Source organism: Hemicordylus capensis, chromosome 5, assembly GCF_027244095.1.
Source record: "Hemicordylus capensis ecotype Gifberg chromosome 5, rHemCap1.1.pri, whole genome shotgun sequence".
Taxonomy (NCBI): Eukaryota; Metazoa; Chordata; class Lepidosauria; order Squamata; family Cordylidae; genus Hemicordylus; species Hemicordylus capensis.
In genome coordinates this window covers 96,463,968-96,482,891 of record NC_069661.1, presented here as the reverse complement: position 1 = coordinate 96,482,891, position 18,924 = coordinate 96,463,968, and the positions used below count along the sequence as shown (strand labels likewise).

The following is an 18,924-nucleotide window of genomic DNA, read 5'->3' as shown; positions in this document are numbered from 1 at the left end:
CAGTTTGAGTGCACAAACTGTCCCACCAATGTACAAACTGTCCCCCAATGACCCAATTCGTAGACCAGCAGTTCGGATTCAGTTTGAATTCGAACTGAACCACCCAGAACGTTGCACTTCCTTAATTTATAGGTCCATAGTAAAAGAGCTTTACTTAAAATTTTTGAATTGAATATTAAATCATCTGTGTCTACAGCTTGTTTTAGGGAATTCCATGATTACATTTATGAGTGAGTTGTGGATTGTTGCTGAGCAGCCAGCTGAAGGTGGAATAAGGGCTCTGACAGAAAGCAGATGAGAGTCATATCCAAAATTATTTGAGGTTTTTTCAAGGTTTGGAAGAAATCACATGTTTATCATGTAATAAGCTTCACTCAAATACTAGCACTAACACTGGTGTAAACTATAATAGCACTAAGCAAAATCAGTCTGATCCAAAGCAAGTTCAGACTGGTTGACCTGAAATTAGAGTCATATGAATGGAATCTGGTTTAGGACTGACCTGATTTGGAATATTAAAAATGAATGGCCACCATACAATGCCACATTACTGTACAAGACATAGCTCCTTATTGAGAAATCTGTGGCTAAAATTATGGTTCTTCTGGGGTTTTTAAAACAAGTTTTTCCTCCTTAAGAGTACTTATGCAAAGATCCTTCATGTCTAAAGAAATAATATCTATGATGGGAGTTGTAGTTCAGCAACAGATGGAGGGCCAAGGTTCCCCATCCCTGCTCTATATCTTACCTATTCAGTACTATCAGTATTAATCTAATCAGCTATTCCACTTATTTTTCCGACAGCCACAGCAAGATCCAGTGAAAAGCAGGCTCTCATGTCTGAATTAAAGATAATGACTCATCTTGGACCTCACTTGAACATAGTGAACCTGCTAGGAGCATGTACAAAATCAGGTCAGTTGATCTAGCAGTCTATCTGTACAAAATCAGGTCAGTTGATCTAGCAGTCACCTACGAAATGCAGTGTTAATCCTGTGTGTAGGAATATGCATCGTTTCCCGCTACCTTCACTCCTAGATCACAGTCAGATTCTGGGCCCAATTCAAGATGCTGGCTTTCACAGTCTGGAACATGCATACCTCAGAGAAGATCCTTTTTATGAACTCTCTCTCCACATCCCTGATCAATTGAGATTGATAGGCTGGACCTTGCTCATAACAAATGTACCCTCATCAAAGGAGACCAGGTGATAGGAGGAAGGAGGCAAGGTCTTTTTAGTACTGGCCCTGAGACTCTGGAATGCACTAAGTATAGCATTGCACCTCCTTTAGCAAAGTTTTAGCAAACTTTGTAAAGTCTATGGGGCTGTTCTCATGATTAGCAAAAAATAGGGCTAGGAAAGCCTAGCCCGATTTTTGCAAATCATGAGAACTGGGCTCAGCTGCGAGCCCAGTGGTTCTCGAGCGGGTAACCAGCTCCTGTAGCCCTCCCCATAGCCTAGGTTTGCGGAGCGAAGCGCAATAATGCACTCACACGGGGCGTCCTGGAATTTCCGGGGGCCGTGCGGGCCCTGATTTCCACAGCCCCCGCTGGCTCCGTGACAGAGCTGGCAGCCATGTGGGCGGCTGATCTGGACATCCAGCTACAAGCTGCTGCTCATCTGTGGGGAGAGCGGGCTAAGCTTGCTCTCCCTGCAGAACCCCATCAGGCGTGTCACACGTGTCGTGTGAAGCACCTCAGGATATACTTTTCCAGGTTAAAAGATAGTGAGGCTATTCACACGATGGGAGAAAATCGAGTTAGCGGAGGCTAGCCGGTTTTCTCCCATCATAAGAACAACTGGGCTCGGCTGCAAACCCGGTGGTTCTTCAGTGGGTAACCCGCTAAACTACCCCTGACCTAAAACCAGGTTTGCGGAGCGAGCGCTCCGCAAGCCCGGTTTTTTGAACCATTTGTTGCCATGGTGCGGCCCCATGCCATGGCAACTCACAAGTAGACCCCCAGCTGGGAGGCGTAAAAACAGCCTCCCGGCTCAGGGGTCTCTCCAGCATTCCTTGCGTGCTTGCGGAGAGCATGCTGGAGCTTCCAGGGGGCCACACAGCCCCCAATCTTCCCAGCCCCCACCGGCTCCATAATGGAGCCAACAGTCGTGTGGGCGGCCGCTTCAGCCTAACCCTCCCCAGGCGGCTCCCACTGATCGTGGGAACCGCCACAGTTACCAGATCAGATGGTTCTTAAGGTTTATTCATAGGAATACAGGAAGCTGCCTTATACGCAGTCAGACCACTCATCTATCTAGCTCAGTAGTGTTCTACTCAGACTGGCAGCATCTCTCCAAGGTTACAAGCAGGAATCTCTCTCAGACCTACCTGGAGATGCTAAGGAGTGAACCTGGGACCTTCTGCAAGCAAGCATGCAGGTGCTCTTCCATTGAGCGATGTCCCCATCCTCTAAGGGGAATATCTTACAGTGATCACATCCAAATACAAACCAAACAGAACCTGCTTAGCAAAGGGGACAGTTTATGTTTGTACCACAAGACCAGCTCTCCTCCCCACCATTCCATCACCACCATTCTTGTCATGTGTCTACACTGTATAAATGTCAGTCTCCTGTAGTTTGGATTATCAGGCCACTTCTGACCCACCAAGCCAAACACAGCACTGCAGCCATATGTGAAGCCCAGCAAAAGCTCAAAAAACAGGGGCTATCAAGCACTTGATCATACATGCAGAGGCTATTCCAACGATCAGCCGAAATTGGGCTAGGGGAGCCTAGCCCGATTTCGGCTGATCGTGGGAGCCACCGGGCTCGCAGGCAAGACTGGTTGCCTCCCAGCGGTTAACCCACCAAACAACCCCTCCCCTTAAACCAGGTTTGCAGAGCGAGTGCTCCACAAACCTGGTTTTTAAAATCGTGAGTAGCCACACCGCAGCTCCCGCTCCACGGCTATTCATGAGTAGCCTCCCGGCTCGGGGGTCTCCCCAGTGTGCCCTCCACGCTCATGCAGGGCATACTGGAGCTTCCGGGGGCCACGTGACCCCCCAACTCCCCAGCCCCCACCGGCTCCATCACGGAGCCGGCAGTCATGTGGGTGGCTGATCCAGCTGCCCAGGGCTCCCGCCCTGCTCATGTGTGGGGAGAGTGGGCTTAGCCCGCTCTCCCTGCTTACCTTTCCAAACTGGGTCTCACTGATCATGAGACCCAGCTTGCAGTTTAATGAGCCATTCTGCATAGGTTTGATCCAAATTGTCAGATAACCTTCAAGATAGTGTGTTTAGGGCTTAATGCAGTGATGCCCTTGTAGAGATTAATCAGAAGGCTGTGCCCATTCCAGGATTAGGTGGCGGAGGTGTGTCTACAGGCAAGGACCCTCAGTGCTTCCCATTAACCTGAAAAAGGTGAGACATGAAAACCAAGAGTTCTCTTGTGCTTTCTGTGATCTTGTTGTGTACTCAGGGATGTCAACTCAGGCTTGTGCTGTTGGAGGCAATGGGTGCTTTTTTGGCTGGTTTAGGGTCCTGGCAAATGCCAGAGTTCACCATCATCTGGAGATGACTTTGGCAAGAAGCTAAGTGTTGTTTTCTTCTGTTTCCATTAGGTCCAATTTATATCATTACGGAATACTGCTTTCATGGTGACTTGGTAAACTACCTCCATAAAAACAGGGATAATTTTTTGAGTCGACATCCAGAAAAGCCCAAGAAGGATTTGGATATCTTTGGGATGAACTCAGCTGATGAAAGTACTAGGAGGTAGGATATTAAAAAAGAAAAGAAAGAAAGAAAATCATGAGATGCAGGGGCGTATCTACTATTAGGCAAGGGGAGGTGGCTGCCTGGGGGCCCCCACGCCTCGAGGCTCCCCCCCCAGGCAAGTCACATGACTATATATTGTGAAATGTGTGTATCAGCGAGGGGCCCATTTTAAAATTTTGTCTCTGGGCCCACTCCAGTCTTGTTACGCCCCTGATGAGATGCAACTAAAGGGCTTGATCCTTCAGCTTTTTACTCATACGTGTATATCTATTCATACTCATTTCCATTGGGTAGTAAATTCTTATTATGCTCTGAAGTGTTTTGGAAGAGCAGAAAAGCATTGAAGGGAGATGGATGGATGTGGCAAGCAAGCAGTTTGTTGCCCAATCCTTAGTTTGAGATCTATGGAGATCTCATATTATAATGGTCTGTATATTCTGAACTGTGATCAAAGAGATGTGTGGCAATAAATCTCACCATATCATAGTTTCGTTGCTATGCTTTTATTCCAGCTACGTCATCCTATCCTTTGAAAATAATGGTGAATACATGGATATGAAACAAGCAGAAACCACTCAGTATGTGCCAATGCTAGAAAGGAAAGACAGATCAAAATATTCCGATATCCAAAGGTCTTTGTATGATCGGCCTGCATCATATAAGAAGAAATCTGTGTCAGGTAAGCTTATATGCATGTCTGGACACAGACAGTCATGAGCAGGATACCAGTGGCAGTCATTCCTAGTGACAGCCAGTGTCATACGTGGCACTGATGTTTTTGTTACCTTTTGCAGAATTTTGAGCCATTTGTCTGTGCTGCTTCTTGGTATGCACTCCCAGCAGTTAACAGCCCCCAAATAGAGAACACTCCCAAGTGATTTGTAGAATACCAAATTGAGGGTTAGTGAAGGGCAATACAGCTAACTCATCCCTTTCATTGTTTCTTTCCTTAGAAATCTGATCCATGGCTTCCAAAACAGGCTTGGTCACCCCTGGTTCTTGGTCCCAGAACCTGACTCTTTTCCAAACCCAGACTTAATTGGCAAAGACCAGTCCACAGTAGTGTTTCACTGAGCCAGCAGGCTCACCGAATGACTAGGTTTTAGTTTCTTTTTCAGAACAAAATAAGACCTGCCATCACAGAATAATTGGTCCTTTGATGGTATTGGATGCCCCCCAATAAATACTTACTAAGGAACATAACTGTGCTCAGAAGCAAAAAGGGACAAAAATGGATGTACACACAAAAAAAGCTGATGGGTCTATGCCATCACTAAATCATCAGTTTGAGCTTAAACCACAACTGGAATAAAGTAAAAACAAGCTGCATAATATGTGGGTGGCACCACTCTAATCCTACAATTTCTTGGAAAGAGTCTATAATCAAAAGTGAGCTAAAAGCTATATTTACTTTTTACAATTTTTTAAAAAGGCACTGACTATCACTGATGCAAATCTACAAGAGGGCCATTTGTTTTGAAAAAAAATGTTTGAGAGAGATATATCGTTTTAAAGTGATTCCCGCCCCACCCCACCCCAAGACTTTTAAGCTGGGTATGGGCCTGCAGGTTCACTCTTAATGGTGGCACGTGAGGTCTACGTGGACACCTGCAGTCCGGGATGTCCGTGCTTCCCTTGATCCCTGCATAAGCCTCTACTTCCTGTCCAGGTTCCAATATGACAGCATTGGTCATGATGTCTGGACCCACCAATTTTGCATATTTCAGAAGGGAACCCAATTTCTGTAACTTATTTCAAATCTCTGTTACAGATGTTGGGTTCCCTAACAGAAGTAGGGCAGAATATACCAAGACGTCACAAACAATCTCAACATATTGGAACCTGGACAGGAAGTAGAGGCTTCTGTGGGGTTTGGGGGAAATTCCTGCTCTCAGGCCAGGGGGTGCTTGCACAAGCTTCAGGGACCGCCAGTACACGTGAACCTGCCCAGTGTCATGGAAAGCAGAGTGGAATGACCATTAGATTCATTAAAGAAACAACAGTGGCAGGGCTGCATAGTGTGGTGGTGGGGTGGGAGGACGGACCAGATTGCTTTTATTCCTGGTGTAGTGATCTTTACAGTCAAGTAAGGCAGTTGGGTCTGTTCACTTTCTGAGTACTCATGGTCCGAAAATGGCCTGTGCTGATACGTCTCTGAAGTCAAGGCAGAATACCTGGTTCAAACCTAACTGAAAAGGATGACTGACTGAAACAGACTGGTGGTTTGATTTGTGCCTTCAAGGGACCTTCATATCACAAATGTGTTCATTCATTTTCTGTCTTCTCAACAGAATCGGATGTCAAGAACCTCCTTTCTGATGATAATGCTGAAGGTCTGAGTTTGTTAGACCTACTGAGCTTCACTTACCAAGTTGCACGGGGAATGGAATTCTTAGCTTCTAAAAATGTGAGTGTCTAAGAGGAAAACATGAAGGGGTTGCTTATTTTAAACCATGCTTACTTGTATATTTGACTTTCCAGAGATGCCTTCTGAAAGAATAGCCAACAAAGGCCATGCAGCTAAACTGGAAACAAATACAAAAGAGATTGTTTATTATTTGGATTTATAGAATGCTTTTCCACACAGATGTCCAAGGCCAAAAAAAAAGAAAAGGAAAAAAGGTGACATAAAAAGTCCACACAACCCGCTAAAGCACTAGAATCCAGTATAACACACTAAGATATAAAATTTCTTATTAAAACCCCTATAACATTAATTATTGTATTTTTGCACATAGTCCCTGCCCACAGCAGGAGCCTGCACCTGCCTAGATTATGCAATTCATTAGCTTCCCTGTTATAAGTCAGTTAGAAAGCCCACACCCAGCTACTCCCCCACACGTTCTTGGGTGGGGGGAGGGGAGGGGAGAAGTGAAAGGCCAGATAGCATTTCAGCTGCCTCCAGGGATCATCTAAAAATTCTACTCCCCATACTTGCTGCTTGTGGAGAAGACGACTGGTGAGATGGTGGCTGCTGCTTCCTACAGAGGGAAGAGGAGAGAGAGAGAGCATTCCAGCTACCTCCTCACACCTGTGTGATACAGGGATCCTCTAAAAATTCTCCAGTGTGGGAAAGTGCTTCCCAGGGGGGGAAGGGAAAACGCAGATCATACACTGCAGAGTTAAAGCTCTGAGTTATAAAATGGTCTAAAGAAAAAGGAAACAGCTGCAGGTTGTGAGGGTTGGTAAATGGCCACTTCTGGAAGTGAATCTTTAAAGTTGGGAAACTTTTGTAGGGAAAGCAGAAGGGCAGTTTATGTAAGGAATGATCTGTTGTTGTTGTTGTTGTTGTTTTAGCACTTTTTGAGCTTGAATTCATGTATTTTAAACTTGCTTCCTGTTCAATAAATGCAGTGAGAAACAGTCTCTGTTAATGTCTTGCTAGAAAGCCCACACTTCTTTAAGTCCCTGCACCCTGCCTTCCATTTGCAAAATAATAAAGCTATTCACACGCATGTGCAGAACCGGGCTGAGGGAGCCCAGCCCAGTTTTGCACGCATGTGTGAACCCCTGGGATCGGGTCCAGTCCTGGAGGCAACATGGTAGCAAACCCACCTGTGAAGGGAACACTTGCTCCCTTAACCCCAATTTTTTTTTATCATGTGACTGCCACACTGCAGGCAGCCCGGGGAGGGGAGGGGTGAGCCCCATGATGCACTGCACACTTGTATGGTGCATCATTGTATTTTCGGGTGCCAGGAATACCCATCCCGGCCCACAACCTTCCCCACTGCCTCAGTGCACGGGCATCATCGGGGCAGGCGGGGAGCGCACCCAGCAACGCTCCGTTGATCATCTGAGGGGAAGGTACGTTTGACCCGCCTCCCCTACAGCCCAACCTTTAGCCCTTCCCACTAATCGTGAGAAGATACTCAATGGATAACCTGTGCGGTTCTTGGTGAGAAAATACGGTAAATTATAATATCATATCCCAACAGGGTTGCCTGGTCCTCTCCTGAAAACCTTGCCTATACCTTAAAATGGACTCAGGCACTGTGCCAAGGCAGCTGCCTTATGTTCACTTCCACCACCCATATCCTTGTTCAGTCTCTGCGCAACCTTCTAAGACCAACCAGAGTTCAACTTTATTGCCACATCAGTAGGGAAAGGAAGATGAATGAGAGGACCAGTGGAGTTATGGGTCAGAAGACACAACAGCTGCAGCTTTGAGTGGCAGAAGGTTGAAGTGCAGGATAAAAAATTCTATAAATAAGTTCATAGTACAAAGAGACCCACACCTAGCACACCTGTTATAAATGAGAGTTGCAGTCTGCATCTTCTCAACGGAGCACACACCCTACTTCTCTCAGATACAAATGGGCATCAGTCTCTGGGTGGGTGGCAGGTTCGTAGAGCTTGGCTTTTTCAGTTGAATACCTGCTGCTCCAGATATATCCTTGGGTCTCCCTTCCCTCCACTCCCTGTGATGTCTCCCATTGTCAAAATTCAGACTGTAAATGTTAGGGCAAGGACTTCTCTGCTTATTTGTCTCTACCATGTACATAGTATATTTATTAATAATTATGTAATTTATGTACTCTGCAGTGTGTACATCGTGATCTGGCAGCTCGTAATGTTCTTCTGGCTCAAGGGAAAATAGTGAAGATCTGTGACTTTGGTCTGGCTAGAGACATCATGCATGATTCAAATTATGTTTCCAAGGGCAGTGTATGTATTTTTACATTTGATTACCTTATGTTACCTAATATGCTTGAGTTTAAAAAAATGCCTACTGATGCAAGCATTGTTAAAGAGTCATAGAGTTTGGTTTTGGATAAAGCTAACTGATGTCTGGATGAAAAGTATCAAGAACTCTTTTCATTCTCCCTTCAGTTCCCAAGACTATCTGATCTCACCATCATATTCATGCCAAACATAACTGTCATGAAAACCACTTATGTGTTCCTTCACACATTACAGTAAACTAGTATTTTTCTACACAGATGGCTCCTCTGTATAAAAATTATAGTAATACATGTTTGCAGTTTGCATATAGACATGTGGCGAACCACTTTTCAGACAACAATTAGAGTGGGTAAAAGTTGCACCACACACAGTTCTTTCTCCCACCGAACACAGTGGGGCTTACTTCCAGGTAAACATACATGTAACTAATTGTATTGTAAATACATTTATTGCAACATAACAAGCTATATCAATTGATGATATACCTTAATTAAATTACTTGTCCAGCTTGTACACATTTTTTCTCAAAGTAACTGAACCACTTTTCAGTACCTGTAAAATCATTTGTCAAATCAGTTATTCCTGGATTAGCTTTTATGCAGAATCAATGATGACATTTGAGTGTCACTACACTCAACAGAAATCAATGGCTACATTTTCACTGGTTTCCATGAAGACAAAATGGCATTCAGGGCTCATAATCACAAGACACCTTTCCTAGCATTGTTACTTTCCTAGTAAATGAGCAAGCATGGAATGGGGAAAATTTCAATCTCTTCAGACAGTAGATCTATGCTATGATGAGACTTTCCCAAACCTCAGCTGTCCTTGAGAGTGAGTAAGGATAGTATATGTAGGTTGAAACTTAATATCTGTGAGGGGCTTCAGGATGGGGTGAAAATCCAGTTAAAAATATACTAGTGAAGAATCTTCACTAGTATATGAAGATCTTCACTGTGAAGATCTTCTTTGTGGTTGCTTTTGAAATTATTCTTGTTGGTTTTTTGTGCTGCAGACCTTTCTCCCAGTGAAATGGATGGCACCCGAAAGCATTTTTGACAACCTGTATACAACCTTAAGTGATGTCTGGTCTTATGGCATTCTGCTGTGGGAAATATTTTCTCTTGGTAAGCACCCAAATTATTCAATTTGTAGGAGAATTAAACTTAATGAGTAACTGGTGTGATGACCTGCAAGTTTGCAGTTTGCATATAGACATGTGGCGAAAAGGTTGATGCTCCCCTTCAAAATATTTGATTTGAACAAAATGATTGGGTGCAGAGGTATAAAGTGGTGGTGGTGAGGGGAAGACATATTGTTACATGGGATGGCTGTGTCCTTTCCCAACAGGATCATCACTTGCCCCAACTAATTCTTATCTTGCACACCCTGACTCTTATCCTTAACATATTAAAAATTAAAATTTCAACTCTCCTCACCCTTGTTGCTATGTTTAATGTGTGTGAGGATAAAGTTATTTATTCATTCAGCCTTTCTTAATGATAGTGTGTTTCACAACTCCAGGCACATTTGCCACTTGCTGGATTTTTATGCATAATTTATTCTACATATACTATTTTGGGGTAGGGGCAAGTAGTATTCAGGGAACAGAAGACTTATTCAGCCTTACCTTTTTTGGTTCTGAGATCTCACAGACATTGACTACACACTTCAAACACTATGGACTATTTCAACCGTCTTCTGTGCTTGATCATAATCTTACAATACACACAACTATGGGGATCTGTAGCCTAGACTGATTCTCACAACTGTTGGCATGCACAGAAATCGACATAGAAGCTATGTGAATAGGTTGTGGACAGAAGATAGCTTATTTATTTTCTTTATATATATTTCTCTAAGACATACCCGTGGCGAATCCCATGCGTGGCAGCTCTCACGAGATTTCAGAGAGCTGCCAGATAGCCATGGGTGGGAGGGAAGAAAATGGCAGCTGTGGCAGTGGCTGGATGGCCAGCTGGCCAGCGGGGGTGGGGTGGGGTGTGTGGCAACAAAAACGGCAATGGCGGCAGCGGGGCATGGAAGGAGGCGGCAGGGACAGATGGGCGATGAGGACGGACAGGCAATGGATGGAAGAAGGAGGCGGCAATGGGCGGGTGGGGGAAGAAGGAGGCAGGCAGGCGGGGCAAAGAAAGAGGTGGCAATGAGCAGGTGGGTGGGGTGAAGAAGGAGGCAGCAACGTGTGGGCAGGTAACAAAACGGCGATAGCAGGGGGTGCTGCGGTGACAGGCGACAAACTAGAGGTGCAGATGCTCTGCGCCCGGCCCAGGTAGTTATTATTATTTATTTCCTGCCTTTCTCCTAACATGGAGTGCAAGGTGGTATCCATGGCATTCCTAGATAGTCATCCATCCAGGCACTGACCAGACATCAGCCTATTTAGCTTCAGGAAAGTAGCTGCATCACACCATGTCTTGGGACAAATTTGGATGCATCCTGGCTCAATTTGCTTTCAAAATATGCGTGGGAACATTTTAAGTCTTGTTCTGAACATATGTTGAACTAATCATAACATCTCATAGGATGTGTGTGTGTGTGTGTGTGTGTGTGTGTGTGTGTGTGTATAAGTTATAGGGTTTTAAAAAATGTTTTCATGACATCTTATTACCCTTGACCTTCAGGTGGCACTCCATACCCTGGCATGATGGTTGATTCTACATTCTATAACAAAATTAAGAGTGGTTATCGGATGGCAAAACCTGACCATGCTACCAGTGAGGTGTACGTATGTTCTTCATGTCCATCTCCTAAACCATCTCAGCTTCTCATTGACTCAAGGAAGAGATAGGCATCATATGAATAGGACACTGGGACTGATCTGGAAGCATCCCCACCACATTCTATCCAAATGTACCAATTTCTCTCCTGGGTTGAGCTCTGGGAAAAGAAAAGGGGAAAAAAGTTCTGCAAGTTTGCAGTTGAAGCCAGCTGAATGGTGCTGATTAGCTTGCCTACTGTGATATTACAGAAACCAAAACAAAACACCCTCCTTCCCAAAGCCACAACCTAGTTTTGCATGCTGTAAGAAAAATTAACAAGGTGATAAATGAAGGGATACATGCATACATGTTATTGTAGCAGTTTAAGAATAAAAAGGGCAGCAAGCCCACCTGAAGCATGGGGTGGAGGGAGAACAAGGTGGAGAGCCAAGCCAGTTTGCGTTTGACTGGTATGCACATCTGTCATTTCATTTGTGAAGCCAGTCTCACCCCACAGCTGAGTGGCATGCTAAGATGTGAGCTCTCTTTTTCTATTAGGTCTGTCTTCATCTTCTGCTCTGTCATTAATTTACTTATTACATTTCTAAGCCCCAGACAACTAAATTATTTCCTCTCCCACTATACACAGGTATGACATCATGGTGAAATGCTGGAACAGTGAACCTGAGAAAAGACCTTCTTTTTATCTTTTGAGTGAAATTGTGGAAAATCTGTTACCTGGAGAATACAAAAAGGTTTGTCCTTTTGGAAATTAGGTTGCATCTAAGATTTCCAGAAAAAAATTATTCAGTGGGACCAATGATTCTTGGATCTTACATAGAGAGAATTAAATGTTTTAAGGCTGCTTTGCAGAGAATGATGGCAATATCATCAATACAAAGGCAGTTCTTTGTACAACTTATTCACAAAAATTATAATGGAAAGAACAGCATGCATTACTTCTAGCTCCACTAATAAGATTCCATTCAGAGCCAGCCCTATTATTAGGCAGGCTTAGGTGCCCCACTTTAGGCAGCAGATTTTGAGGGTGCTATTAAAAGGCAGCAAATTGTTGATTATTTGGTTTATTATAAGCAATGCCAACATTGCAAAATACTTTTTCCCTGCCCCAGAGCTATGAGAGAATTCACTTGGATTTCCTGAAGAGTGACCATCCTGCTGTCACACGCATGCGAGCAGACTGTGACAATCCCTACATTGGCGTCACTTACAAGAATGAAGACAAGCTGAAAGACAGGGAGAGTGGATTTGATGAACAAAGACTTAGCGCTGACAGTGGCTATATAATCCCCCTGCCAGATATTGATCCTGTTTCAGAAGATGAACTTGGCAAAAGAAACAGGCACAGGTAAAACCGGATTAAAGCTCGTTGTAATCTTGATTTGGATGTCATTACTCACAGAGACCAGTATAACCAGAATTCTCTTTAGGCCACATAGGGCAATGATGAAGTCCAGCAAAACTGGCTGGTGCCCTGCATGAATTATATGTACAGGCAAGAACACTCTCCAGACTCCTTTGCAACATGAAGGATTCTGTGGCAAATGCACAGGACAGTGGTGGCTGGTAAGGGCGGCACTGGGGGTGTGCAGTGAGCGGTACCTTTAAAAAGTCATTACCTGAGATATCACCAGCACCTGCAAGCTGCTGTGAGCAGCAGCACCCATCATGGTGCCCCGCACGGCAGCTGCCATGGCTCTGGCACTCACTTGGCCTCTGCGCATGTGTGGAGGCCATTTGCGTGGTCAGCATGACATTGCTGACCACTTTCCTCAGTAGACAAGTTGACGTGTGGTGTGGAAAGTGTTTTGCAAAGGTAGAAAGTTTGAAAACCACCACACTAAAGCATTATACACACACAGACACACTGGGTTCTTTAATATGTTGCTATGAGAGCAGGAAGTGATCTCAGAAATGTATGAGGAGAAGGCTTGTGAGCTTGGAAGATCAGGGATTCCAAGACTGTGTTCCACATCTTCCAGTGAATTTCTTGGCAGGACTGAGGAATTGCCCTTATACACCTGCTAGGCCAGTTGTTCCCAACCAGGGTTTCTCCAGATGTTGCTGAACTACATCTCCCAGCAACCCCAGTCACAATAATGTGGCTGGGGATGCTGGGAGATGTAGTTCAGCAACATCTGGAGAAACCCTGGTTGGGAACAACTGATCTAGGCCTTTATTGCCCCTTAGGCTTTTGAGTACAATGCAGTTTTAACTTTCTAATTCGTTTCCCCCTCTGGTCTTCCTTCACAGTTCCCAGACGTCTGAAGAAAGTGCCATTGAAACTGGTTCCAGCAGTTCAACATTTGTCAAGCGAGAAGATGAGACCATTGACGACATTGACATTATTGACGACATTGGAATGGATTCCTCAGAACTGGTTGAAGACAGCTTCCTGTAACTCTGAAGGATATCAGGGACATCTTTTGAGGGAAGCTCAGCATACAATTCATGGACTTCTGACTCCCTATGGAAAACCACTTTAATGGATTGCAAAGCAAGTAAAAAACTTGCAAGGCCAGGTGTCCCAACAAAGGGCACAGAGATCTTGTCCTGGTTCCTGAGACATACATTCCAATACTTTTGGAAATCAGCTCTTAAGCACTGTTCCTTGCAGTACTTCTGTAGCATCTCAGTATTGTTTGCAGTTTAATAGGCAGATGGATAAAAGAAAAGGCCATGGACAGTCCATTTTGTGTTTCAAGGGCATTCACAACTCAGGTGGATAACATTTCCACTATGGTGAAACCTCACCAGTGTAACTATGTAGATATCTGTCCGTAGCCGGATATTTTGTGATGTGTGTGGAATATGGATCTTTTTTAGAAGACCACTCAAGACTTCTGCATATTTTTCTCCTTCAATCTCATTATAAGCTGCTGTTGAACTGTCACATGAGATGAAGTACATGTAAAAAAGAAACCACTTTTGAAAGTCAAAGGAATTGGTACTAGGTAACATTTTACCTTTTTCATTTAATACAAATAAATGGGAATGATAGTATTTCCAGTTCTTATTCAATAGCTTAGTAAAACTAGCAGTTCTTAATAACCATAGGGGAATAGCTGTTTGCCTACTACTACTGTTCTCAGTATCACTAAGTATAGTTTATAACTACTCCTTGTCCTGCATTAAAAACACAGTGCTTTAAAACAGTACTAATGAACTAAAATGTTTTAGAATTTAAACATTTACATGAAACAAATGTTCTCTTAACAGCTTTGATAAATTGAAACTAGTTTAGTAAGTAGGAAAAGCTAATGTATTCTAAGGAATTCAGATGTACGTTTCCATCCTTAGTGGAATGGCTTTCCTAATTAGATGAATTTATATGCTAGTGAATCCTCTTTTGATTCAATGGACCTTCTAAAAAACTGAAGTTATTTTTAAATCTTCATTTGCAACCAAGTTTCTCGAATTATTGTGCAGTAGATGTGTAGCCAATCAATCAATAGCGAGGCTGCTGGGAGTATTGAAGAAATACACATCTGAAAGTTTGTTTTGGGTTTACATGTGACTAATTGATTTGATACACCAAATGCTTTTTCTAAAAAAGCTTCTTTCTGAGCCTGGGATTTCCAATTAAGTATGTATTCACTTTGCAAGAAATGTTCTAGTTTTAGTATCTCATTTTAACAGAAGATTAACTGGATTCTGTTGTCCTTGTCAAGTCTTACCTATGGAAGTCAACAAGTAGGAGTCTTTTACATCCATTTCAACAGGTAACTGGATCAGGAGGAAAACAATTGTTTTTAGAGGCCTCTCCACCCACTACATTTTTGTAGATGATGATGTACACTGGCTGATATATACACAAGGAAGCACTGATGCAGCGAAAGGAGCAGATGAACTGCACTTCCAGACTAACTGCACTGGTGCACTGGGAAAGGGGCCATTTTTGACACCCTTCCCTTCCCCAGGAAGCCCTCTGTGCCCCCCCACATATGGGAAGGGGGTTTGCAAAAAATGGCCTCTTGCATAGGTGCAGTTAGCTGAGAAGTGCTATTAGCCTGCTCCTCTCACTGTAGTGGTGCTTCCTTGCTTTGGATGGCAGCCACTATTTTCAAAACATACGGTGGGCTGCAGTCCCCTGCAGAGTGTACACTCTGTGGCAAACCTGTCTGTGTGATGTGTGGAGTGATTATCAGCAGAACTGGTGGTTTTAGGCATTCTTAAAAATATTTTGTATCAGTTCTTTCTCAATCCGCATTTCTTCTGTATCTGTCAGTGCCTCCGTGTGGAAGTTGTTTGTTTAGCTTGTGATTTTGTCACAAAGTGTAAAGAACTCATGAACATGAAACAGGGCATGAATTATGAGGGCTGGAAGAGCATGGCCCCCCAAAAGAGATTCCATTATTTTCATTATCGTAACTTCAGTGCTTAGTTTCTACAAAGATAAACGCCAGGTGTTAAACCTACCTGGGATGGGAATTGTGATATTAGCCTGAGAAGCCCTGATTCTTAATCCTAAATATGCACAGAGCTACAATTTGCCTGGTGAGGGAACTGAAGTCTGCAAATGCTCAGAGGCATGCTTGTTTGTTATTACAAACCACATGCCAGGACTCAGGCCTGGTATTGAAATCAGATGCTATAACTGAGTGCAGGCATAAATAAAACCTTGCATATATCTAGTCCAGCATGGAGGCTTGCTGACTCTTTGTGATCCCTAAGTATCGCAAAGGATAGTGATTGGATTTGGCCAGTGCTGACCACTCTCAGCAATGTGGCATTTTCTGTGACAAACTCACAGGCTTAACCACAACAGTTGTGGCTCCGTAAATTATTGATGGACTGATCACAGAGTTAGCACAAGAATGTAGCATGTGCTAGAGACAGCGCTGTGTTGGTGCTCAGCTCTGTAGCAACTGAATCTGATGATGTTACTGAGCTCCACTATTTGATTATCAGCACCTGATAGGAGTAAACAAAGCAATGCAACCTGAACCTTTGGGTTGGGCCAGTGGTGAGGCAAGTCTACACTTTCAGTTCATTTGATGCAGAATAATACGCTACAACTTAACGTGAAGCACCATGTGATGCTTCTGTGCGACGCGTACAGAGTGCTGTTTCATCTTCACAAACATAGGTAGAATCTTGCCAAAGTTAAGAACCCGGAAGTTCCATAGATTTCAATGGGAGAGAGTTAAGCATGTACTTAGCTTTTCTATTGAAACCCATGGAATTTAAATGTGCTTTCTTATGGCTGGTTTATCTGTGATTGAAATGATCATTGTGGCTCCGAATGCCAAAACAAAATGGCTACTCTGATAGTCCAAGTCATTTTCATTATAAATGAAGCCAGTGCAATGGCTGGCGACCACAGTTGAATTTGACTTACTTGCACATGTGCATTTGGTATGGATCAGGTCTTCCCATGTTTTGCAGATCTTCATATCTGACTGGCCACTAAAGTATAAGCTGCAATCTTCTTGCCTTGTTTCCTCTTGTTGTCTTTATTATGTATCTCACAAAACAGAATGTATGTGTGTAGCTAGCCTTTTGCACATAAAGCTCAGATGTGGGTTGTACATTCACATGGCAATGTATGTCTGGATAATATCCAGGTGGACATTGTTATCCATGCTGCACATGTAGGGATACACAATTCCACCTGCAGTTAGGAATATGTATCCCCACTTACTTTCTCATGCTAGTCATGCACAATACCTTTTGTGATGTAATTATAGCTGGATTGGAGCCAGGCTCCAAGTGTGGACCAAAACAATTCTTTGATTTACAATCCTATACAAATTTGTCCTAATGCTGCAATGGACTGCACATCTTAAGGTTTTCAAAAGTCAACACACTCGTGCAGGAGATACCTGTTGGGGGAAGTCTTCCAATACTAGCCTGGGGGGCAGAATTTTGTATTTTAGCATTGTTTTGACTGCCTGAAAATGTATTTAGTTATTTTTTTCCTTTTCTTTATTGTGGCTCATTTTTGAGAAGAAAAAGAAATGCCCAGGTTCTGTCTGTTCCATTTCATATAATGACAATCGAATCTTGCCTGTGAAACACAACTTTCCCAGTTTTAATGGCTGACCCTGTTCCTTCAAATGTGGTCTGCAATTGTACAAAACAGTCCTATGATATAACAAGGGACATAAGATAAGGTGATGTTATACATCAATATGTATATATGTATTTTTATATCGACTTTGAGAGTACTGCCAAAACATTTATGACAAGCTGTATCACTGCCTTTGTTTATACTTTTTTTTTACTGTGATATACTCCACAGGCACGCAAACTGTTGCACTTTTAAATGTCCAAAATTTATATTTTAGAATGATAAAGAAAAGAGCGTAAGAGTTTCCAAGATGCTGGTATTGCAAAATGTTTGAAAAGAACAAGCTAGAATGGGTGACCATAGGTACAAAATGTAATGCAGATGCCCCTGTTCTTATTTTTTCTTTAAAAACATGTAAATTAAGATCTTTATATTTCAATAAATGATATATAATTTAAAGGTACTTAAGAGGCTTTTACTCTTACTCAAGTGGGTCATTTTATTGCATGTAGTCCTATCTTATGTATGTCTTCGTTCAGGTCAGTTAACTTACTTTAAAATCAATGGATGTCAGCAACAGAGCACATTTTTAAATTCAGAGAATCTGTAAGCTTTATGAACTTCATGATCCAAAATCTCCTGAACATAATAATTCAAACTAGCTGACCGGGCGCATAGCGTCTGCGCCCCTAGTTTGACTCTTCCCCCCACACTTCAGCCCCTTCTCCTTGTCTTCCGGCCCGCTTCTCTCCCCCACGCTCACAGTTTCTCCTGCTGCTGCCTCCTCTTCCTAGCAGCCCAGCCACCCACCGTGGCTGGGCCTGCCGCTGCCACCGCTATTTCCCCCGGCAGTGAGAGTGCTGCCGCGGCTGGTCCGAGAGTGCCGCCGCCGCGGCCGGGCTGAGAATGCCGCCGCTGCTGGGCCGAGAGTGCCCCCGCCGCCGCGGCCAGGCCTGCCGCCTTGCCTTCGCTGTGGCCGGGCCCGCCGCCTTGCCTCCGCAGCCGCCCGGCCAGGCAATTCTCCTGGGTGCGCCAGGACCAATCAGGCACCTCCGCAGCCCAGCCAATGAGCTGGGCTGCCGGGACGCACGTTCTAAAGGCACACCCAGGAGAATTATATATATAGATGCCAATTAACAGTTAAGACTCTGACAAGGTTCATGTCGCTTTACGAGTTACAAAGTAGGTGCGTTCTTATCAAGTTCAGGCTCTGGTTACTGTGGCCGACATTCTATTTACTGCTGCCCTTACGGAAGGCTTTTGCACTACTGTAAGGCTATTGCACTAGCTTGTACTAAGTCTGGAGCTTCCATTCCAGGCATGTTTGTGCTAGTGCAACACTAGTTTGTACTTGCACAACAAGGGCTACAACCTGTGACACATCTCATATATTTTTCAGGGAACTTTTGCGCAATAGTGCAGTTCTGGAAATTCCCATGATGTACAATGTTGTTTATTGCACAAGCACAGCATTAGCCAGGATGTCAGCTGCAAGAATTGTGTTGGGAAACACTGCATCTGATGACATCTGCTTCATGGAATGCTAAAGCTGCAGTCCTATGCAGAATTAGGTGTCCTTAAAACCATAGGTATGCCTAATTCTGCATATGCAGACTTTTCCTAGGGCCTAGACCAGCCATCCTAAATTAAACAGCCTCCTAGCTAGAGATTCCAGTGGGTGGTTTTCTAGGTCTTTGATATATATAGCAATTCGTAGACTGTGTTAAGTCCATAGGAAGTTGCCATATACTGAGTCAGACCATTG

The 18,924-nt window shown here is 43.7% G+C and overlaps 1 protein-coding gene across 6 annotated transcripts in view; it reads left to right on the top strand.

Moving 5' to 3' along the window:
• Positions 1–17,622, top strand: part of PDGFRA (platelet derived growth factor receptor alpha) — a 67,021-nt gene extending 49,399 nt beyond the window's left edge. For 5 of the 6 annotated variants that reach the window (XM_053258311.1, XM_053258312.1, XM_053258314.1 and 2 more), the window contains 10 exons: positions 805–915; positions 3,563–3,716; positions 4,232–4,398; positions 6,011–6,126; positions 8,265–8,387; positions 9,421–9,532; positions 11,048–11,147; positions 11,775–11,880; positions 12,259–12,494; positions 13,400–17,622. In XM_053258311.1, the coding sequence (XP_053114286.1) occupies positions 805–915; positions 3,563–3,716; positions 4,232–4,398; positions 6,011–6,126; positions 8,265–8,387; positions 9,421–9,532; positions 11,048–11,147; positions 11,775–11,880; positions 12,259–12,494; positions 13,400–13,547 (1,373 nt within the window). In that variant the 3' untranslated portion in view covers positions 13,548–17,622. Of the gene's footprint in view, positions 1–804; positions 916–3,562; positions 3,717–4,231; positions 4,399–6,010; positions 6,127–6,200; positions 6,595–8,264; positions 8,388–9,420; positions 9,533–11,047; positions 11,148–11,774; positions 11,881–12,258; positions 12,495–13,399 lie in introns of those variants that run through there. The other variant, XM_053258317.1, reaches the window with a different exon arrangement.
• The last annotated feature ends 1,302 nt before the right edge of the window (positions 17,623–18,924 follow it).